The sequence below is a fragment of the Girardinichthys multiradiatus genome, chromosome 9 (assembly GCF_021462225.1).
Source record: "Girardinichthys multiradiatus isolate DD_20200921_A chromosome 9, DD_fGirMul_XY1, whole genome shotgun sequence".
NCBI classification, from domain to species: Eukaryota; Metazoa; Chordata; class Actinopteri; order Cyprinodontiformes; family Goodeidae; genus Girardinichthys; species Girardinichthys multiradiatus.
Genome location: NC_061802.1, coordinates 33,375,920 through 33,400,358, shown reverse-complemented (window position 1 = coordinate 33,400,358; position 24,439 = coordinate 33,375,920). Strand labels below are relative to the sequence as shown.

Sequence of the window (24,439 nt, the reverse complement as noted above, 5' to 3'; positions counted from 1 at the left end):
CATAGGTATTGTCCTAATCCTTTACTCACTCCTAAAAGACTGAAGACTAGGGATGTCCTGATCTGGATTTTTTTTATCCCCGATACCGAGCCGATTCACGAGCCACGGGGGCATTTGGAGGTTTAAACTGAATGCACCATATGCTTCTAAACTCAGTAGCTTAAATGTGCAGTATCAGTATTACATGGTCTGCATTAGGATTGGGTTCAATTTATTTTGGCAGATCAGTTTTTCCAGTAGAAGTTTCTGCAAACACCTTTTGTTTCTCTAGATGAATCTGAATCAACACATACAGCTACAGTCTTCAATAAACTTAAATCTGACCTCCTTGAGTATTTTCCTGAAGTGCTAGTGCTGTGTCCTCCTTATATACAAATGACTTCATAATTTGACAATTGTTCATCTGCAGACAAAAGTTACAAGAAATGTTTCTCTCTGGTTCTCTTGATATAGTGCTTTGCTTGTAACATCTTATAATTTAATGAGTACTGTTTCAGCTGCTGTCTGTACAGCACTTCTGGACAGCTAGGGGGCGCTGCCGAGCGCAGGTTGCAGAGCAGCTGATATGAGACAGAAAGACGGGAAACTACAGCTGGAATTACAGACCCTGATTCTCTGTGTCGCTGTTAAGAGTGAAAAACACCAAAACAAAAGATTTTTTCAGATTAGAAGTGGACAAATAATTTTTTCCAAATAAGTGACTTTTTGAGTCGGTAATATTGGCTTAACACAGCTTTTCAAAGTATATATTTGATTATAAACTGCTAAATACAATTGTTATCCTATTCTGGCAACATTAAGCATTGCAACTGAACATATTGACAACTGAAGACTTTGCATTTACTTAAAATAGTTCAGCTTTTACAAAAACCCTTGTCAAAAATTAGCCAGGACAAATGTTAAGTCTGATAATTTAACATTAAGTTGTACATCCTAAGAAAATGTCTGACACTTTTTGTCAAGCTAAGCATCATAGTGTTATAGTTAAGGGTCTATTTACCCGTGCAGACCCTACTTATAAAGTTCCACTGGCCAGAGCGCTGTGCTTATGTTAAAAATCAGGAATTATAGGACGTTGGGCTGAAAATAAAAGCCAGTTTTCCTAAATAAAGCAACATGTTTGATTTGCATGCAGATTAAACATTTGCACGTTTGATTTTGGTTTTCAGACATATCACTCAGAGATCCAAGGGGCCCAGATGGGGCCCACGAGCCTTAAAATGACCACGTCTGGGTTAGATCAATGAAATAATGTTATCAGCCTATAAAAGTGTTTTTTAATTGGCTGCACAAATTAGTTTATCATCTTGCTCGTGTATGGCAGACAAAATAACACACAAGACCACAATAACAGGTATCAGAAGTTTAGTTTAGTCAAGAAGTCAAATAGTGATTATTTCCAGTCCAGATCGGGGTTCTTGGGATTGGATTGGTTCAGGACATCCTAATGAAAACATTAGAGACAAGTCCTATTGCAATTTAAATAAATGTACATTTTAAACCCACTGTTTAAGGCTCTCTCCACACGACGACAAAACGCTATCGTGTGAAAAACTATTTAGAAAAAAAAAGCATCCATATGAGAGCGCGCTGCCCCACAGAAAATGCTGTAGTATGTATGCCTGGCCTGTTGGTGGTGCTGTAAAGCTGCCACAGAAACACACCAAAAACAGTGAACACAAATACGAGGCGAGCACAGACAACTCATGCAAGGTAAACAGCAACATGGCAGCAAGAAGCGGCTGGCGGTTAAAACTACGATTTCAATGTTTCAGAAAAGATGCGTTTCGCCTGTACACAAGGAAACACGGAACCAGAGTTTTGATATTTCCTCTCTTGGACCTGGTTTCAAAAATGATTATTTTTGGTCTTGTAAATGCCTAAACGACAGAATACCTTCACTGATAAACCTAAGCTCGTCTCTGTGCGGACAGGGCCTAAGTCATGAGATTCTTCATTTTTGTGCACTATATTATGGTATAAAACTACTACCTTATTGAAATCAAGTTACTGTGTTTTATTATGCCGAGGTTGTTTAACCTATTATTAAAACCATACTTTGTGTTCAGGTGAGTGGCTCAGTGGCCACTCCTCCTCCTCTTGTGAGAGGCAGCATAACATCGAGTAAAGGACCCCTTCAGGTATGACTTCACTCTAAGCCTAACCATGTTTTCTTCTTCTGAGGGTGGGGGCAGTAAGTTGAAACTGTTCATTATTGTTTATAAATGCCATCATTATTGTGTTTGCAGGTGACGGGTCGTAGCTCAGGCACAGTGATCCCCCCACCTTTAGTGCGGGGTGGACAGCACGTCCCCTCCAAACACAACTCTCAGATCGTCATGCCACCCCTGGTCAGAGGAGCCCAGGTTGTTGTTCACTGACTGACCAAAGTTTTTCTTTATAAACTTTCTACAGTAAATCTCTTGAATGTGTTTTTTTTTTCGATAAGACCGTGTTGTTTATTGTTTATTATCTTTCTTGTTTATACCTGTGTGGGATTGTCCTCTATAATTGCTGTATCTGTGAAACTCTCAGCCTATTGCAGTGACCCCCCAGCAGATAGCTAGCCTGCGGCAGCATCAGCAACACAGCGGTTCTGGCCCTCCACCTCTGTTACTGGCCCCCAGGGCTTCTGTGCCCAACGTCCAGATCCAGGGCCAGAGGATCATTCAGCAGGGACTAATTCGAGTGGCTAATGTGGCCAACAATGTTATGGTCAGCATCCCTCAGGTTAAAGGCTCACCTGTAGTGATTTCTATAATACCCTCACTCTCTGTGTGGAATTTAGATTTTGACTTTGTGTTCGTGTTTATAGGCTTCTCCTACCGGCCTTAAAGGCTCATCAGTGTCACCCAGTTCCAGTGTCAATGATTCCCCAGCTAGCAGACAGGCGGCTGCTAAACTAGCACTGAGGAAGCAGTTAGAGAAGACACTGCTAGAGATTCCTCCACCCAAACCTCCTGCTCCTGAGTTCAACTTCCTGCCATCTGCAGCTAATAATGAGTTCATCTACTTGTTGGGGTTAGAGGAGGTGGTTCAAAAGTTGCTTGAGATGCATGGCCGGGGTGGGTAATTTTTTTCTGTGGTTACGATGAAAACAACATGAGAATAGAAAACTGTTTAACTGATCTATATCATCGGAATATTCTACCCCTATTTAGGTAATCTGGGTCCTGCTGCTGCCATGGGCAGCTCCAATCCCAAAGACCCGTACACCTGTGCCCAGTGCAAGACAGATTTCACCTCCCGCTGGAGGAAGGAGAAGGTTGGCACCATCCTCTGTGACCAGTGCATGTCGTCCAATCAGAAGAAGGCCCTAAAGGCTGAGCACACAAACCGTCTGAAGGCAGCCTTTGTGAAGGCACTCCAACAAGAGCAGGAGATTGAACAGCGTATCCTCCAGCAGGCAGCCTCCTCATCTTCCTCTGGCTCCAAAACCACATCATCCTCCTCTCCCTCGCTGTCTAAGAGTGAGGTGCTGGTATCCCCGCAGTACAAGCAGATCAGGTCTGACTTGCAGCACAGATCAGTGTCTGCACACCACTCCCTGAAGCAGGTTGGCATTCCATTTAATCACATTTGTGTATGACCAGCACCATATCTCTTATTTCTTCCAGCATTATATTTATTGATGTCCACCTTCCTCATCGTTTCATCACATTGTGTCTCTGTACAGAGTCATTTGGCACACAGCATCCAGTCTGCAGTGAGCTCCCGTGGTGTGGCCCACTCCTTTACCTCCTCCCAGCTGCAGAACGCAGTGACGGCAGCCGCACTGGGCAGCAGAGCAGGGAAACATGCCGCAGCTCTCTCCCTGCAGCAGGGAGCAAAGGTCAGCGCCAGCAGCAGTGGTAACCAGGGAAACATGGGAGCCTGGAGGAAGCAGAGCAGTGGGAACACAGGTACACAAACATGAGAAAGTCATACAGAGAATCAGGTTTCTGTTTCTGTGCAAAATTATTCATTCAGCTTTTCAGATTTTGTCATGATATATTTACAAACTTTAATGTATTTTATTGAGATTTTATTGTGCAATATACAGTATAATACATGACTGTAAAAAGGAAGGGAAAATTAAATATGGTTTTTAAAATATATAATAAATCCAAATCTGAAACGTTTGGCATGCATTAATTGTCAGCAGCATTTGTCAATATTTTGTAGGAGCACCTTATTTTGCAGTTACATCTGCAGGTCTTTTTGGGTATGCCTATATCAGGTGTGGGCTTTGACTAAGACAGAGGTCTGCATCCTGTGTCTCCAGAGCCACAAGTGGCTCTTCCTCAATGGCTCTCAATAACTTTAGCTAAAAATGATAAAGAGCCAGCTTGTTTAAAATATCGATATAATAAAAACTGCAGGTTTTTTTATTTGCTCAATAGATGCTATTTTCTTGTAATTAGGTTGAAAAATATAATTTTCCACACATATCAACTTCCCATTCGAAGATGTATCCACCCTATAATATTTTTTAACCTAAAAATAGTAGTAAAATTGTTGTTCTTTAAAAATGACAACACATTTTCTATAGTAGATATTTATCAAAAATTATAAGTTGACTTTTTTTTAACGGCCATGTATCATTTCGGGGCTCTTATTTTGGTGGACAAAGGTTGTAGACCCAGCTGTTCCAGCTCTGACTGTATTTTTAGGGCTGTTGACCTGCTGAGAGGTGAACCTCCACCCTGGGTCTCAGGTCTTTTGCAGCCTCCAACAGGTTTTCTTAATAGGTTTGCCCTGTATTTAGCTTCCTTTGTCTTCCAATCAACTATGACCAGCTTCCCGGTCATATGTAATACTTTGTGTTGATCTCTCACATAAAATCCTGATAAAATATATTAAAGTTAGTGTATGTATGAATATATATGCAAGGCACAGAATTCTAATGTTTTTGTTTGTATGCTCTGGAAATGAAGCATTTTTTATTATTTTAAAATGTTCAATAAATTAGAATATGTGTTCCAATGAGGCTCATTGTCAAATTAAAAGTAACTTTTGAAAATAACAAACTTTAAGCAGGAATTAAACACACTTTTCCACTAGTCCTATTTTTTGGTATTAAAGGTTTTTATGGTCTCATGTGTTGTAATCTTTAATATGGTGTTCTTAGTAGCTGTAAATGGAAAATGTCATAATTAGGCCTATATAATGTTTCACTTGGTGAATTGAGTTATTGAAATAAGTAAACTTCGGTAATATTGTAATTTATTGGTTATGACTATACTCTGACACTATTGTGCCTTTGTGTCCTTACAGGTGTGACAATGGCCTATGTCAATCCCAACTTGTCTGCTCATAAGACCTCCTCTGCAGTGGAACGTCAGCGGGAATATCTGCTGGACATGATTCCTTCCCGTTCTATCTCCCAGGCAGCAAACACATGGAAATAATGCAATCTTTCCCCTCCTACTGATGCCACAGCTTTTAGCCCTCCTAATATCAATAACAGCCATGCTCATTATCATTCTTTTATTTTCTATAGACTCTGGCTCTGACGGCCAGGATAAGAACTCTTTTCTTGTTGGTTAGAGGTGTATTTAAACCTTTATCCACACCTTCTTATGCTACCTTGTTCCTTTCCCAAATCATTTCCTTAATGGGGTTGTGCTGCAACAGCTTCAGGGATGCAAGGAACATGTCACAAACATTTTGTGTACCTTTTGCAAGACTTGGGGCTGAGTTTTGTCACACTTCGCCTCTTCCATCTGTGTATTGCTCGAAGCAGGAGGAAGGTGGCACAAAAATCGCTGAGCGTTCCTGCTTATGGACCATGCAGGGATTAGCAACGATCACCATTATACAGAAGAAGATTCGCCCCGCATCCCTCTCCAGGGATGAGACTCAGGCCCGCGCGCCGGCCTAAACGAACTCTCCTGCGGACCTCATCACAGGGATCGTTAAGCTTCGAGGACCATCCGTAAAATATTAACTGCTTTAGCTTTGCAACAATGAATAAGAAAAACAAAATAAAAAGACTGTGAAAAGAAAAAAAGATCTATCCACACACAGACTGCCTCTTCTCACCAACCTTCAGCGTGTATATTAGAGAAGTTGACGTTTCTGTTGGGACTATTTTGTATGCCTGAATGTTAGGATTTTGTCTTTTCTTCTGTAAGTCCTATGCTGTGTTTGGAATATTGTGCTCCCTGACACTTTGGAAGTGGCCTCTTGTTGAGGTCTGAATATAAAAAGGCTAATGTTACTGTTGAGGTGGTTTTACATCTGCTGGTTTCCATTGTTGTGGCCTCGTTTTAAATACTTTCTTTTTGCCAAGATGATGAAGAGGAAAAAAGATTAATGGTTTCACAGACTCACGTAAGAAAAAAAGCTGACGAGAAGAAAAACACGGAGGACTATTCTTATTGAATATTGTAAAATAAACCTTCCAAAGAACTAGTGGAGCCCAAATGGAATCCCTTCTGCTAGAAGGTTTTTAGTTTATTTGAGCCCTCTCTGGATATAAACATGAATTCATGCTAAACTGAGTGGGTGTAAGAAATGTCAACTTTCTGACATTTAAATTTTTATTTTTATTTTTGCTTTTTAGTCATAGGTTGTGGTGCATTATTTTATTTTATTTTTTCTTCTATAGACAAACTGTCTGAATTTATTTATAGGGTTAGTTAAGACGTATCCCCTACTCTAGAATGGATATTGGTTTAAAATTTGTTTTCTCTTTTGTGTCAAGCGGCTGCTACACAACCTTTAATTGGTTTGAGCGGAACTGGACAGCGTTCAGAATGTAGTTCTGCAAAAACAAAAAACAAGCCCTTCTGCAACAAATGACAAACTTCTTAGTCTTTAAGGTGTGTATGATTTCTGTAAAGTCATTTCTGCCTTACACAGGAGCTATAGTGTGTTTTAATCAGATTGCAGCAGCACAGGCAGAACTACAGAAGAAAAATTTCATGATTTTGCTATGGTCATGGACAAAACTGGCTCTTTTTCTTTTACCAGCCACTAGGGTGGTCCTGTTTACTCATGTACCACTCATCAGAAGGTGTTCCCTTTTGTGTCTTATTGGAAAATTATATTAAGTAAGCAGCGATGCACGGATCCAGCTGTTCCTGGCCGGCACACATTTCCTAGGCTCACCTACTGACTGATTTTATTTAGATGAATTTTTTTTTTTTTCTGTAACAATAACACGAGAGAAATATGTGTTACGGGTTCTTTAATAAAGGCAGTACTCTGAATCTATCGGAGTCTTAAGATATTCCAAGGGTATCCCCATTTATGCATCGAAGCATATGTCCCTAACCTTTATCTGATTAATAGAAAACCCCAAAAACAAAGTGCATTGGGATGCATGCTGTTGATTGAGTTGATAGAATAAAAATGGTGGGCGATCCTAGTTTTGATGCATTTAATGAATGGGGAAATAAAATAAGATTTTTTAGTGATTTACTACAAATTGGTCAGTTCTGATCTCTGGTCAGTTGATTGCTGCATCAATGTTCAGACAATTGGGTTAAATATAGTTGGTAAAAAAAAAAAGAAAAACTAAACTTGAGTGACTTCCTGGCCCAGTTTTTTTTAATTCAGTTTCACATTTCCTAATTCCTTCTTGCATTCAAGGACCATGTCCTATAAACTCCACGTCTTGCAGCCTGTCCTCACATCAGATATCCTTTTTCTATTTTGTGATCTAACGGTTGCAGTGCTTTATATGACAAGGCATCGGTTGAAATTAAAACAATGCGTCAGTTGCCATATGCGAATGCCTGGTGGTAATGCAAACATACAAAAATTCAAGTAGTTGCTTGTGAAGTTCATGTTTTCTTTATTGGAGTAGCAGTGGAAATATTCCAGGCTGTGTGTACATTCCTGACAAGCAAAAAAAAAAAAGTAGCATCCCACATCTTGTGGGAGGAACAATGAGCAACCTGGAATGAGCCCATGCCTCTTCCATTGCCTACTTTGAGCAACCCTGTGCTGTCCTGACTAGTGCCTGCTGCTGCTGCTGCTGTTTGGCAACATTATCACCATTCCGCTGTGTTTGTTTGTTGGGGTCAGAAAACTGACTGCAGTGAAGCGCAAATGGACAACAATGTATAAGAATTCTTTTTTTGTTTTGGATTTTTTTTTTTTTTTCCTGCTCTGTCAAATAAAACTAATTTTAACCCCTGTTTCATGACTTGTTTACTGGCAGGGTTACATGAAACTCGATCTCTTGTGCCTTGCTGGAGGCAAAGAGCATGCATGTTGTGGAAAACCTATTTAACCTGAGTCCATATGGAATGCAATTTTTTAAAATCATTTTATGTAATGAGAGAAGAAAGCTATCTGAATTATGGTGCTGTTTGAAAAAGTATTTGCCTCCATCTGATTTAACTATGATTAATCACTCTTTTGGTTCATTTTTACTTGCCCCGCCCACCCTGTTTACCGCATGAAATGTAGAGTCAAGAACGCTCTTAAATAGAACCTGTGTTACCATGTTTAGTAGGTTCAAAGATCTCAAAAAGCAAGTGTGATGGTCTGACACTGTTTGCTCTTCAGGACCTGGACGACTTGCTGCAACCAATGGAATTATGAATTGTGCTTTGTGGCAGAAAATCTGGAGGAAGAATGTCCGGTTAGTGATTTTAAGGGGCACTTAGGTTATGGAGCAGGAAAGTGATCTGAAGCAAACCTGCATGTTCAAACAAATACAACCGAATAAAAGATTTGGAGAGGCCTAGTCAACATCCAGACTTTAGTCCGAATATGTTTCACAACACTGAATAGGCTACATTCATACTAATGTTGTAAAGACTACTTTAATGGTTTCCATATAAATCCCAGAGTTGCACTTACATTATGCTCTTGTCATTCTTGACTTACTGAATAAGATCTCGAGACCTCTGTGGTGCAAGGTGACAGATTTTGTATTAAGGGTTCCTAGCTTAAGGCTACAGGATGGTGCAGTTGGTAGCACTGCTGCCTTGCAGCAAGAAGGTTCTGAGTTTGACTCCCGTCCGGTGGTCTTTCTACATGGAGTTTGCATGGTTCCTCCTTGCTTTCGTGGGTTCTCTCTTGGTACTCCGGCTTCCTCCGACAGTCCAACAGCTTGAATGTTAGGTTAATTGGTCTCTCTCAATTTCCCTTCGGTGTAAATTGGTCTGTGCATGGTTGGTTCTGTGGCAACCTGCTTCTCGCCTGTAGGTCGAGGAGAAAGGCACCCGCTACCCAATGACCCTGTACAGAAGAAGCGGGTATAGAAAAGGGATGGATGGCTTCTAGAGAAAGTTGGAAATGCTTTATTTTAATGTTTTTTCAACATAATAAAAGTGCCTCGTACCCTTCTTAAAATTGTAACTGAATTTGCAACTGCACACTCACTGACCCGTAGAAATTTTGATTTTGTACAGCAGCTCACATGCATGAGGCTTAAAAGAACCACACCTGTGGCAGACAAGTGAATGCACCCCCCACATAAGTCAAGTCAAGTTTATATAGCGCTTTTCAGCAACAAGGCACTCAAAGCGCTTTTGTACCCCTAAATAAAATCCAGTGAAACCAAATGTGTTCAGAGGATATCCTATTATTGAAAAGTCCACTGGTGTGTAGTTTCTCAGTATAAATCCAGCATTAGTGAACAACATGGGGACCAAGAACGACTACAGACGGGTCAGGGATGATGATGTGGAGAAGCAGGGTTGACAATAAAACAATATAAGCTTTCTCTGTCTTATGAAGCAATGTCCAATCCATCACAAAATACAGTCTGGCACTACTGCAAGCCTTCCAAAAAATGGCCACCCATCTAAACGGACAAGCCTAGCAAAGACATCAAAGAAGCAGTCAAGTTGGCCATGATAACTCTGGAGTAGTGGCAAAATCCACAGCTCAAGTGGAGGATTTAATAAGTCAATAATCTGTTGTTCACGCAACAAAACTGGTACCTATGGAAGAGTGGCAAGAAAAAAGCCGTTGTTGAAGGAATGCCATTAGAAATCCAGTTTCAAGTTTGCCATAAACCATATAGAAGATCTACCAAACATAGATCTCCTCTGTTCAGATGGGACCAAAAGTGAACTTCTTGGGCTTACATGGAAAGGGTTATATTTAGTGGCACCTTTTTTTCCACAGAGACAGAGTAGTTGGTCAACCTTGATGGAGAAAATGGATAAAGCTGAATACATGGCAATCCAGGAAGAAAACCTGTTAGAGGTTGCAACGAGTTCACTTTCAGTTCAAACACACAGCCAGTGTTACAACAGAAAGATTTAGATTAAAGCATATTCATGTGTCCAAATGGCCCACTCAATGTCCCAACCTCAATGCAACAGACAATCTATGCTAAGACTTAAAAAATGATGTTCACAGATTCTCTCCATCCAGTCTGACTGAGCCTGAAATATTTTGGAAAGAAAAATAGGCCAAAATGTCAGTCTCTATCGACAAAGCTAGTAGAGGCATATTGTGGCAACTACACATACCTACAAGGACCAAGTCATCTCAAATATTAAAAAATGATGTTGAAGGAATCCCTTTGCCCCACATTAAATTCACAAGAAAAAACCAGGGAACAAAAAGATTATACCTTTAACACTTGCTTCAAACATGTAATGAGCCTTGCCTTCAGTTTGCCTTTTACAACAAGAGACATTTTCAGTGCAGGGGAGATTCATTTGGTACATCTGGATGATTGGGTCAAGCAGCCTTGACTTGCAGTGGCCCCCACTGCTCTTGCAATAAATTAGATTCATATTAAAATTACAACATAAGAAACTCCAGATGGGAGTCTGTGTGAAAAGATTCAAAGCTATTAAATCATTTTATAGAAGTTGTGATGAGTTGCGTAGCTACTAAGGCAGTACAGATAAAGAGTTAGTTTGCATTTGATTTGCATTTGCTTGCTGTAAACACTAGGTGTCTATAGAGTGCTTCAGTAAGAAAATCTTTTTTATTAAGATAATATTTATCTAATAGGATGACACGAGGTCACTAATGTAGATAGATAGATAGATAGATAGATAGATAGATAGATAGATAGATAGATAGATAGATAGATAGATAGATAGATAGATAGATAGATAGATAGATAGATAGATAGATAGATAGATAGATAGATAGATAGATAGATGGTGACCAGTTAATATTCCGTACAGAGTAATTTTCTGTCCAGTAGTTGTAAAAGCTAACATAAGTGGTCAAATTAAAAATGAAGTCTGAATTCAAACGTTTGTATGTTTGTGTGTATACTTAGAAGCTTATTTCATGATCTGTCATAGGTTAGTGACATTAAAGGCATCCCTGTTCATTTTCTTTCAGTGCAGCTATGCTCATACCGTCTTTACTTGGATCAAACTTCAAACTCTTTATGTTATCTGTTGAGAAAAATATTATGTAAGTAAAAAAACAATTCCAAACATGATCATTTATCATCTGTGAACAGTCCAGTGTTCTTTTTTTTAAATTTTGCGTCAAGGAATTATGTTTATCACAACGGAGTAATCATAAGAAAAATGTGTTTAATGAACCTCTTTGTTTGTGCAAATTTTAGTGATGTGATGGCTGGTGGAGATGTTAATGACTGAACAGCCACGACTGTGAGCCAATCAGCTGTCAGAGCACAAGGGCTCCTGATTCTTAATTGGCTGGATTTCCTTGTGAGAGCAGCTGAAGTGCAGACTGTTTTTTATCAGAGACTGAGCCGGGGGACCCGGTGAGAAATAGACAGAGAGGAGAGGAAGGGTTATCGAGACAAGAAGCAGAGTGTGTGTGTCTGTGTGTATGTGAACTTGGGTGGACGTGTGTGTTTTGAAGCAGCCAGTAATTACCTTCCAGCATCTGCACCAATCAAGAGCTGTGGAGGGAGAGAGGTACAGAGTGAGCGAGTGCATTTAGATTTCACAGTCTATTCCCAGGCAAAAAGACATACACACACACAGCCCATTTATTTAATCAGAGTCAGGGAGAAGGAACGGAAGTGTTTTCTTTGGGGGAGCACAGCTCATCCTTTCTCCTGTTTACCGACTCCTGGTGGGTGAAGAAAGATGGACAAGATGAACCACAGCTCAGCTGAGGCAGAGCCTGAAACCATAGAAGCGCTGCGTTACCTCAGGTAGGCACCTATTCTATTCTATTCTATTCTATTCTATTCTATTCTATTCTATTCTATTCTATTCTATCACCATTTTGATTTTTCACCCTATCTTCAAGTGTTCCGGTTCCTTCCACTCTAAGCTACAGTTAGCACTTCTCATGACAGCTCAGATCAGTGTGGAGAATTGACAGATAGTGGCAGGCAGACAGAGACAGGAGCGACAGAAAGGGACCTCCACATCCTCCCATATGTGTTTTTATATCAACTTGACAGCTTAGATTTATGTTGCAGTTTCCAAACAAAAGGGTTTTAAAGCTGATGAGATCAGGTAAATAATAACAATCCATTCATCCATCCATTTTCTATACCTGCTTCATCCATTGTTGGTCGCAGGGGAAACTGGTGCCTATCTCCAGCAGTCTATGGGCGCGAGGCAGGGTACACCCTGGGCAGGTTGCCAGTCCAATAATAACAATAGTAATAATAAATTGAAAATTTTGTTTGGAAACACCAGTGATGAACATAATCAGGCAATGATTATGATGCCTCCAGGGAACTTCTTTCACCCTGCATCTAAACTTTTTTCCTTTCTCTCTTCCTCTCCACTGAAGCCACAAATTGAATTACCAATCAGATTTTTTATTAAATTAGGATGTCAATGGGTTATTACCAAGAAAGCCAAGTATCTTGTGATTCACTGGTATTTGGGAATGAGATGGGAAGGCTGTGGAGGCACTTTGAGATGAGGTCGCTCTTTGCCTGTTGCTTTCTCTGTGATGGGAATATTTATGGTACTGAGTTTGTAACATACTGATATGACTTAATTTTTTATAAAATATCTACACTGAAAACTGTGGTCAAATCACAAAAAAAAAAAAAAAAATATATATATATATAAAACCTGGACGCCTTCCTCGGGAGGTGTTCCAGGCACGTCCCACCGGGAGGAGGCCCAGGGGACGACCCAGGACACGCTGGAGGGACTATGTTTCTCGGCTGGCCTGTGAATGCCTTGGGCTCCCCCCGGAGGAGCTGGAAGAGGTGTCTGGGGAGAGGAACGTCTGGGCGTCTCTGCTGAGTCTACTGCCCCCGCGACCCGGTCCCGGATAAAGCGGAAGATGACGAGTACGAGTACGAGTATACATATATAGGTATATATATATACATAAAATGAAATTAAACAAAGAGAAACAAACAGAAATGTGCAGTTTTCTAAAACAAGATCATGTTAGATCATATGAATAGGATGCTCTTAAATGCACAAAAAAGTACATTGAGTGACACAGCGCTGCACCGATTTATGGTTTTCTTTGAGGTCTAATTTTGTTTTTGACCAATTTTGTGTTTTGTCTCCCTGTGGACCAGAACACATAAAAGAGAAAATAACTCACTGTAAGTTCATTGGTACAGCCATTCTGAGTCCAACAGAAATGAAGGAATAATCACTGATTAGAGCTAATCAATGGAAAATTAATAATTTCTTACTTTGGCTAATTGATTAGTTCGTCCCTGAAGAGCAGTCTTGAATTAATGTTGAACAAATAGGGAAAGTAAAGTTCTTTGGAAATGAAGAGGGAAAATGTGTTTGTGGGTGACAAAATGAGGTCCATAATGAAAAGAAAGTGAATCATGGCTCAGATTTGTAATGCTGTAAAGCTGTTTTGTTGCATCTGGTTTTATAGATATACAAAAATGTAATCAGAATGTCTTACCAAGTATTGGGAAACAGGGTTTTAGATAAAGTGACTCTTTGTGCTTCAGCCTGGTTTGTCATGACTGATTACTGCACAACCCAAATGTTTCCAAAATGGAACTACATGCAAAACTACATGCGAATAAACATACAGCAGCATGCAAAATTACAATATCATAATGGTATAACCATTATATTTAATCACTTTATAACTATAAATCTCAGTGTATTTTGTTGGTCTGTGTTAGACCAACAAAATTGGGAAGTGGATGTAAAAACATGCATGCGTGGTTTTCAATATGTTATGTAAATACTAATGTTCAAAGTGCAGGGTGTGTATTTGTATTCAGCCTCCTCATAGTCTGATACACCATCTAAACTAACAGGTAGAGCAAGGACAGCAGGGACTCTAGAGGAGCTACAGAGACCAACAGCTCAGGTGGGAGAATCTCTTGTTAGGACAACTATTGGTTGTGTCCTCTGAAAATATTGTAGTCTTTATGGGAGAGAGCCACGAAGAAAGCCATTGTTGAGAGAAAGCCAAAAGAGCTCCTGTTTGGAATTTGCCACAAGTCATACAACAATAGTGGGAAAAAAGATGCTCCCGGCAGATGAGATCAAAAGCGAACATTTTGACAGGCATGCATGTGGCAGAGAGCCCAAACTGCCCTGAACACACCACTTTAAAACATAGTCTGCGATATGTTAGAGGATACAAAGACTTGAGACTGGGGTAATTAATTCAATAACCTGTACATCCAAAACCTTAATTTTTGAAGCATGTTAAATTTGACTGTATTGCATAGTGATCGTATGGTGTGATAGCTCTTTTTCTCTGTAATGCACCTCAAGTATAAGATTATTACTTATCATCAGAAAAAAACAGCAACTTCTTCCTTTTCTCTTTGTATATTTTAAAAGCAGCTGGATAAAAATGGATTACTCTGTAATCCTAAAGCATATTTTACAATATGTGATCACGAACCCTATCTATAGACATGATCAAATTTGCTTCTGTGACGCAGGCATAACTCTCAAAGTCACAGTCATTGATTTAACTGAAGGGGAAGCTCGATGGTTTTTATTATTAGATTTATTATTAGAGCCCTCTCGTGAAGCCTAATTTACACTCCTCATAAACATGTAATTGCAGTCTTTGCAGTGCCTGCGTGCCCATTATTAATAATATGTCAAAATTAGAGAAGCTGTGAAAACTAAACCTTGCCTATGAGTCTCTGCTGGCACTCAGTTAATGCATAGTATTGGAGGGGATACTTATTAAAAACTGCTACTTTTCCCAGATTGATGAAGTCTAAGTGAGGATTTGAGAAGACAATAATTAGATGGTAATAATTCCTTTTTGTCACTTCTAACTGGTGATGATGAGTTGTTCAGTGACTTGATGCAATCATATAGAAATTGAATCTAATGTATTGGCCAGAGGCAAGAATTAACCCATTATGTTAATGCATGAAATGCAGAGCAAAGGACAATCCTGCTGTTTTAGCTGGATGATGGGTGTGACAGCAAAAAGATAAAAATGTACACTGAGCAAGACTTGTCTCTCATAAAGAATACAAAATTAACAAAAACGGATGCACAGACATCCACAAACAAAAGGGCTGCATGCATCACTGTATTTGAATAATCAGATTAAAATGTGGAATAAAACATTTCCCAGGATTCTCCAGGAATGAAGCGGAATCATTGCTCTGGCACTTCAGCTGATGTGATGCCGCAGGCGGTGAGACCTAAAAATGTTGTTCGCAACTGGTGATGACTCGGATCTGGATCAGCAGCTTGTTGCTGCAGATAGCTTCTGAAAGTTCAAATGAGTAAATAGCAAAGGGCAAAGTGAATGTGTTTTATTTAAGGAAAGAAAGCAGAAATGACTAAAAAATATCTCAGCTTAAAAGCCTGCATGGTTTCTCTACATTTCTTTCTCTTTTGTTTTTGCTGCCACTGCAACATATTTTCATAGGGTATGAACTGGATGCAGCTTTTTTTGCCTTTTGTGCATTATTTTTATATGTGTAAAAGCTTTTCCTCGGTTAATTTACTGTACATTTTTAAATAACATGCAGAATGACAATATAAACAATAGGCTTTGAAAAGGCCACCTGTCTTTATTAGCCACTGTCCTGTTTTAATTTCATGTCCTTCCACATTTTGCAAAATTAAGTTTTACCTCATTGTTATTTCTGCTGACCATCTGCCTCCTCACAGCTTCCTGCCACCAATTCTCAGGTTGGCAGCTCCATTTGCTTGTGTGACAGCCTCAATATTTATTTATAGCCCAAATGTAATGACTGGAGCATAGAGGTGGAGATTACAGAGATGGAGAACCGAGGACAGTAATGATCTGCAACCAGTGCAATGTTTGCCCATCATTTTTCCTCTTCCATTAAAGTCAGGTTAGCTGTAAAAAAACAAAATTTATCTCAATTTATTATTGTTCAAAAGACAAACAGGATGGGGATAGGCAGAGCTGGACAGAGGGCTTAGTTAGTTTAAGTGTCTGTTTTTTATGAACAAGTTTCAACAAGTAATAAACCTTTATTTGTTTTGCATTTCAGACTGTACCTCATATATTTTAAGTAATAGTTAATACAGATACATGTCTAAATTATTTTGTTTTTATTATAGAAGCTAAAATGGTTAAAAAGAGAGATTTTACCATTTTGCAATCACTGTAATTTTGGGTTTCCATGCATCAGTGAAAATTTGAAAGTATTAGTGGTGACTGGAGCTGATATTTGGTGTTGGTTTCCAATTTTATTTGTACAATAAAATAGCACTTGGTCGTGTTTTTGGATAAAAAGAAAGAAAAATCCCTGAAGCTAGAATTTATTTTAAAGAAATGTAGCTAACAGCAACATTATTGGTCTAGACTTTGATGCTTGCTTTGATGTTTTAGAATTTTGTATTTACTTAATTGTATATTCTGCTCTAAATGGATAGAAACTCGGTTTTGTTTCTTGGTTTGCTTTGGGAAGTCGTCTTATGGCCTGCTTGTATCAGTGCTTTACAATCACTTTCTGATCTCAAATCATCAAGGTCGGCTCTTTTTAGTGTTTTTTTTAATACTTGTGTCATACCATTGCACATCTGCCTTGTGTTTTAATAGTGCGTGAAAATATGATGCTTTAATTTAATGCTACTTTAGCATCATCTTTCTATGGATCTGATACTGTAGTGTACATAATTTGATCTTGTAGCTCACAATGTCATGTTATGTGGGTATGGACTAGGACCCAGAGTGTAACGGGGGGGATCCAGCGGGAAACAATGAGAACCGGTAAGAATAGAATATATACTGTGGGACAAGTGGAGAATGGCATTGAATGCAGGTGTGAGTCAATCAAGGGGAATATGTGAAGCAGCTAGGGCAGAAAGAGTGCAGGGAGACTAAGGGGGTAAGACTGATCAACATTGTTAGAGCTCAGTAGGGACACAAAGAAATGATCAATCAAGGGAAAAAGATAAACAGAGATGTAACAGACTAAATACTAACAGACTAAATGTACAACTAGAATAAGCTGAGAAACTGAGCACAAAGGAATAACTAATATATAATTTTAGAACATAATAAACAGGGAACACCCAAGGATCATAACACAGATATACTATATATTCTGTGCATATGTACCACTGCTAAATCTACCTAATAGACCATTGTCACAGCACAAACCCAGTAATAACATTACTTAATCTTGTCATGGTATGACATCCTTGGACTTGGTTTGTGTTTTTGTGTTAACTGTGCTTAGGTCTATGTTTTCCTTTATTGTTAATTAGTTCCACCTGTCCCTTATGCCTCCATGTCTCCTTGCCACACCTGTTCTTAGTTCTTGTGATTACCTGCCTTTCGTTTCTCCCTGTATATTAGTTGGTCTGTGTTCTTTGATCCCCGCTGGTTCCTCCGTCACTATTCCTCGTTCACTACCCCTGTTTATGCTCAGTTTTGCTATGGTACAGAACTGTGAACACATGTAAGTTTTTGGCTCGACTCATGTTTGTACATGCTGGATTATGTTACGTTTTGGAGACCTTTAATTAAAGAGAAGCCTTTCTCTCATCATGCGGCTGCCAAGCTCTTATCTGCACTTTGGTCCGATCCAAACCCAGAACGTGATACATCTTATGCTACGCTGTGCTGATGCTCTCTCTGCACTAAAAGATAATGATGCACTCACCTCGGCATGCCAGATCCTTGTAGTGACTTCACCTGATTGCAGCGTTACCCATTTTTCTGAAAATTGTAGCTAAAGTTATTATTATTATTGAGCATTGAACTTTCAGGTTAAGATGGTCAGGTAATCAACAAGGATGGAATAGAAAACAATAAGACAGTAATGTCAGGGCATAAAAAACTGACACAGTTGCAGACTTTACATTTTATACCATTCATCCCATTAATACAATGCACAAAAAGCGGTTGCATTATAAGCAACACGCATAGACAGGACTTGATGTTTCACAAAACATGTTTCATTTCTTCACATTTGAAACCACTTAAAACAGGTTTTTAGATAGGCAAATATAAGTGGCAACATAGGAAACAGTTCGATAACAGCTTTAGTGTTTATTCAATAAATACGCTGAAAAATCTATGAACACAAGAGAGTTTCACATGAACATGGGTTGTAACTGTAGTCCTGAACTTTCTATTAACCCAGATATTCAGTGACCTTTCATCATCACAAACTGTCCTGTGGCAGAAGCACATATCAAAATGAGGACAGAACCACAGAATTAGGTCACATGATTGGTAAGATGACCTTACAAACACTGTAAACAAGAGGAGCAATAAATAAAAGTAGGCCATGAATTTAAATTAAAAAATGAAACACAGACATTGCTATTGACTGAATAAACAATATTATTTGGATTAATTTCCATTCTATTGTACTCCTACTGAATAAAAGTTATTAAAGAGGATATGGTACTTTCACAAATTCTTTCACAATTTTCAAAGATATTATCTTTTTCAATATTTAGCCATAAGTACAAACATAGTTTAGGAAAATTACCTTCTCCAGGTCACAATAACAAAAAAAAAAGAAGTTTGTTTTGGCTAAATTAATATATATGATTTAGTAAGTCTGTATGTGAAAAATAAAAACCCATGAGATGATTTCCATGTAATATAACTGTAATAGATGGTCTGGGAAAATGAAAAGTAAAGAGGCTTTTTGGTTCCTCCAGAGTGCCTTACGTCAATATCCTTATCTGCTCCCCTACAGCATGCATTAGTCAGACAGCTTAGAAATAAAGTGTGGCATTACACACTTTTGTCCAGCTCTCAGTGTTTTGTACTTTTGTACTTCACAAGATGTGTGGAAAAAAGTTTGGTTCACACAGAATAAAACTGATTTAGTTCACTTTCATTTTGTAGGATTTTAATGCTCTGACCTAAATGCATCATCTTCTTGTAATCACATTCTGCTCTTTTGCCACTGAGGCAGAGCTGTCCCAGCAGATGACCAATCTTTGCAAATCAGTTGTATTTTTATTTAGTCTTTTCATATTTAAGGATCAACTGGCTGTCTGGAATGAGATTTTAAAACTATATCAATTTCACTTTCAGTTTTGAGCATATCGCATCCCGAGCTCCCTGACTCTCTCTCTCACTCTTCTGTGCAGATATTGTGCCTGTATAGGGTTGCATGAGATTAAGTCATGTTATTATTGGGTCCTTACTGCATTGTTTGATTCACAGTTGGGTAAATGTTGTATCAACAATGCATTTATCTGGTGATCAACTAGTGTATGGGTGGTGTTAAATGCATTGCAGGACAATTGTTGCAGTATTTTTTGCCCAAAGAAGCTCCTACACCATTTAAATACAAGGCAAACACAATATAATGAGAGGGGTATAAGGAAAATGGCTCTCTGTACTCAGTGTCTTGGCCACCTCTGATAGAGCCAAAAGCTGCAGTCATCCAAGTATTTATTTAAATGACAGGACTTTGTCTTGTACTGGAAGTCTGAGGTGTACAGAGTAAAAGGACTTGATGAGAGCACAGATCCCTGTGGTGCTCCTCTGCTGCTGATCACCTGATTTGACACATAACCCTTCAAGTTTACAAACTGAGGTCTGTTTGTCACGTAATCGTTTAACCGCCTGTTGTGTGGACATTTATTTGTCCTCTGGAGTTTTGAACATAGGGGATCAAGCTGAATTATGTTAAATGCACTGAAGAAATCAAATGACAAGATCCTCACATTGCTGCCTGCTTTTTCCAGATGACATTGGGTTTGTTGAAGCAGATGTATGATGAGGTCTTCAACTGAAATCCTATGACAATAAGCAAACTTCATTGGTTCCTGAAAGATGCTTGTTTGCGTACTCAGGTCTACCAATAACTTTCCCATGGTATTACATCATGTGTGTTGTTAGGGCAACAGGTCTGTTGTTAAGGACAGATGGATTAGACTTCTTGGGTAGCAACAAGGCAGCATCATATAAAATAAGATTGTTTTATAAAACAAGGAAAGTGTACTGGGTTTGTAGAATCCTTTCCACTATCCAGTTAGTTAAACACCCCCACAAGCAACGAGACAGTAATGTGTTGTGTTCTTTACCTGTGTTAAATGTTGCAGTTACTTTCATGATTAGAAAAATAATACGTCTTACAAATGGTACATTCAGAATCAGAATCAGAATTCTTTATTTGTCATTGCTCCACATGGGTGCAATGACATTTTCAAAACAAAACAAAACAGAACAAAACAAAACAGTGCAGGCAAGTAGTGCAAATTAAAGAAAATAAATATTAAAAAGTTTAAAAGTTATAAAGTTATAAAAAGTTATAAAAAAGTTATAAAAAAAAGGACTCTGCAGGTGGAAAAAAATATATATACAAGAATATTTACAGGTTGTTCCAGTATTGCACATGAGGTAGCATATTGCACTTAGTGTTGAAAACATTGCACGGAATGTATTTACTGTTAATGTCATTATTGATAGTAACAGTTGTTACAGCGTACATGAGGTGTTCAGGGCAACAACAGCTCTCGGAAAAAAGCTGTTTTTCAGTCTGTTTGTTTTTGTCCTTATTGCCCCGAAACGCCTCCCAGAGGGGAGCAGTTGAAAAAGATGGTGACCGGGGTGTGAGGAGTCCCTGATGATGCTGCGGGCTCTCCTGAGGCAGCATGTGGAGTAAATCTCCTCCAGGTAGGGGAGAGGGCAGCCAGTCAGTCTCTGGGCGGTGTTGATGACCCGTTGGAGCTGCTTCCTCTCTGCTACAAAGCAGCTGGAGAACTCCAGCGGGATGCCGCAGCTCAGCACCGACTCCATAGAGCAGCGGTAGAAGGACAGCAGCAGCTCTGGTCGCAGGTTGTTCTTTTTGAGAATCATTGAGAAAGTACAGTCTCTGCTGCGCCTTCTTCAGGATCGCCGTAGAGTTAGTAGTCCACGTCAGATCCTCGCTGATGTGGGTGCCCAGGAACCTGAAGTCCGGCACCATCTCCACCCTGTCCCTGTTGATGGTGATGGGCTGTGTGTCCTGTTTACACCTCTGAAAGTCAACGATGAGCTCCTTTGACTTGGAGGTGTTCAAAGTCAGGTTATTGTCCATACACCATGCTGACAGATGCTCCACCTCCGCCCTGTAAGCCATCTCATCCCCTCCTGAGATGAGCCCCACCACCGTGGTGTCGTCCACAAACTTGATGATGGTGTTGCTCAGGTGGGTGGGGGTGCAGTTGTGGTGTAGAGGATGTAGAGCAGGGGGCTCAGCACACAGCCCTGTGCAATGTATACTTTTTTTTAATTTATGTAGCAGGGCATGTTGCAAGTTATATTAAGAAGAAATCACTGCATACTTGGTTACATTTATGGATGCATACTATATTTGTTTCAAACCTGCCATATAAAAACACAAGTCCAAACATATGCAGTCCACTTTGACATTGCCCCATTTTTAGCATAACAACTGATCTCTGCACCACATGGTCTCAAAACTTACATCCTGGTTCACTTACAGGGCCAGCATACTCAACTTCAGCTAATGGCAAAGCCAGAACAGAAAGTCAGTCAGTCATTTTCTATACCGCTTCTTTCATAGTGGGTCACGGAGAAGCTGGTGTCTATCTCCAACAGTCTATGGGCGGGAGGCGGGGTACACCCTGGACAGGTCACCAGTTCATCGCAGGGCAACACACAAACAACCATGCACACACTCATTCACACAAATATGGGCAATTTAGAGAGACCAATTGACCTAACCTCATGTCTTTGGATTGTGGGAGGAAGCTGGGGTACCCGATGAGAACCCACGCATGCACGGGGAGAACATGCAAACTCCATGCAGAAAGTCTCCCGGCTGGGAGTCAAACCCAGGACCTTGTTGCAAGGCAACAGCGCTACCAACTGCTCCACCGTGCAGCCCCCAGAACAAAAAGTCTTAATCTAAAATTTGTAATGAGTTTGATTTATATTGCGGAGTTGCTTCCAGTGGTAAAATCTTTAATAATTTTGTTAAGACTGAGAAATTGATTCAATAAATAATTCTAAAAATTACAAAAATAAGGGCCAGATGTTCAAATGAAGGCCAAACACATCCTTCAAAACAAATGTCTTAATATTAAGTAGAGAATGTTACTCCAAAATGTAGTTCCACATTACTACTGGACCTGTAAAACAGTTGTGAAAAAGCTTACTATAAGTATCTAAATGAAAGCCTCCGTATTTCATAGCTAGTGTTAGCATGTTACATTAATAATAGGATTCAAACCTATATGAGCACAGTACTTACAGTTATTTATTGTTAGCTCACATGCTAACATTCTAGCTTCATTACACTAATGCTAGCATATTAGTGAATGATAGCATATAACTTAAGTTGAATATTATTATTTTTGTTATTATTTTTGTTATTATTATTATTGAATGCTTTTAAGGTTGTATGATAGCACACCAGCTGACAAAAAGATTCAGGTTTTCAATCCCGGCCGGGCCAATTTTATGTGGAGTTTGCAAGTTCTCTCTGTGCATTTGTAGGTTTTCTCCGGGCATTCTGGCTGATGGACTGGTGTCTTGTTCAGAGTGTACCCCGTCTCTCATCCATTGACTGCTGTAGATACTACAGACTCATGCCCCTCTGCAATTTTCCAGAGATGAAGTGGATATTATTTTCTTTTCTTCCCTCATCTTGGTCAAAACTCATGGCAAAAATTTTGGAACATCAACAAAGTATTGAGGACTTGAATGAACAACTACAAACAGGGAAATTTTAACTCACAATTAGGTTATTGTTTAAATCTAATAAACTTAGTTTTGTATGATTAAACAGGAACTAATTTTAAAGAGTTTTATCCACTATCATAATGCAAGCCTAACACAAGTTGGCCTTCGGTCTTGCTTAATTGCAAACTGCTGTTGTTTGATCGAGTCCTTGCAAAATAATACCAAAAACAATTTACTTGAGTGCAAGAGGTGCCATAAACAAGAGTTTTCTAAAAGTAGCACTTGGAAGCTATTTGACTCAAAAGCAATCTTCAGTAGAGGGTACAAACCAATTCCAAGCTACCAGCAAATAAGGATATAAAAGAAAATGCAAAGGAGTAGTAACAACTTTCTCATGTTAATTAATTTACACAATGCACCTCTCCTGAGGTTGAGCTTTGTTTTAGTGGCGGTTTGATAGAATTTGTGTTCATTTGCCAGACCACAACAAAGCCACAAAACAGTGCAAATGCAGGTTTAAATTGTTCTCCAGGCAGCAGCCTTTGTAAACAACAGACAGGCGACCCATTGGAAAGAGGCTGATTGGGACACTGTCCACCTCATTTGGTTCACACGGTGAATCATTTAAGGGGTTTCAGTGGGTACTGGACTGACAGTGCAGAAACCAATATATTCTGAAATGAAACGTCATTTATTTTATAACACACACAGTGACAGATTTATAAAAACGAGAAAAAAGCTATCATTCCTTATCAGTTTTTGCTTTGAAGAGAAAGGACAGGTCGGGCATTGCAGAGTTTGAGTTTGTTTATATGCAGTCCAGCTTTGCTCTGACAAACCAAATATAGTCAATTGTTCTTCATGGTTTGTGGAGACTACCAATATATCCATCTTTGCAACAACAATAACAAATTATGTAGCCTTTAATTTATTAAGACTGCGCCTTTTCTGTTCATATACAGGGCTAGCCAGAAGTTTAGATGCACTGATTTATGCGGTAATATTTACAAAATACTTTGAATGAATTTTAACAAGAATTTAATGCAGAAGTTGGAATTTATTGTTGCATGGTCATGGTCTGCACCTGCGTTTGTCAATCTATCCTTGTGTTCATGATTTATCTGTCTTGAATAGCAGAGTTACAACAAGGCACTTTAATGAGTTTCATTCTTTCCTCTGACTTGTAATAGTTCTGACCTAGATAGTTTGACAGATTGGAGCTGTGAGCAAGTGTGGACTCTACAGCAAATTTTAATAGTTAGTTTCTCTCACAGAAACATGAGTGGAGAGAGATGCTTTTTTATTCTATTGAAGCTGCCACGATTAAGCATTAAACCTTTATTAAGAAATGAAAGGTTGCTTGAGTCACATAAATTCACTGTGACAAGTTATGAATGCTCATGCAAATGCTCACTCGTGTTTATGCTTAAAAGCTTCAATTCAGTTCAATTCAGTTTTATTTATATAGCGCCAATTCACAACACATGTCATCTCAAGGCACTTCACAAAGACTACGTTC

General features: G+C 39.2%; 2 protein-coding genes across 4 annotated transcripts in view; both read left to right on the top strand.

The window, feature by feature from the left end:
- The window catches only part of gatad2ab (GATA zinc finger domain containing 2Ab), a 33,156-nt gene extending 25,027 nt beyond the window's left edge, over window positions 1–8,129 (top strand). Inside the window, exons 5-11 of one of the 2 annotated variants that reach the window (XM_047375419.1) lie at window positions 2,070–2,141; window positions 2,250–2,366; window positions 2,536–2,715; window positions 2,816–3,065; window positions 3,162–3,556; window positions 3,677–3,902; window positions 5,257–8,129. In XM_047375419.1, the coding sequence (XP_047231375.1) occupies window positions 2,070–2,141; window positions 2,250–2,366; window positions 2,536–2,715; window positions 2,816–3,065; window positions 3,162–3,556; window positions 3,677–3,902; window positions 5,257–5,390 (1,374 nt within the window). In that variant the 3' untranslated portion in view covers window positions 5,391–8,129. Of the gene's footprint in view, window positions 1–2,069; window positions 2,142–2,249; window positions 2,367–2,535; window positions 2,731–2,815; window positions 3,066–3,161; window positions 3,557–3,676; window positions 3,903–5,256 lie in introns of both variants that reach the window. The other variant, XM_047375418.1, reaches the window with a different exon arrangement.
- Window positions 8,130–11,628: 3,499 nt separating this feature from the next.
- yjefn3 (YjeF N-terminal domain containing 3) overlaps window positions 11,629–24,439 on the top strand; it is a 72,359-nt gene continuing 59,548 nt past the window's right edge. Inside the window, exon 1 of one of the 2 annotated variants that reach the window (XM_047373783.1) lies at window positions 11,629–12,052. In XM_047373783.1, the coding sequence (XP_047229739.1) occupies window positions 11,985–12,052 (68 nt within the window). In that variant the 5' untranslated portion in view covers window positions 11,629–11,984. The remainder of the gene's footprint in view (window positions 12,053–24,439) is intronic. The other variant, XM_047373782.1, reaches the window with a different exon arrangement.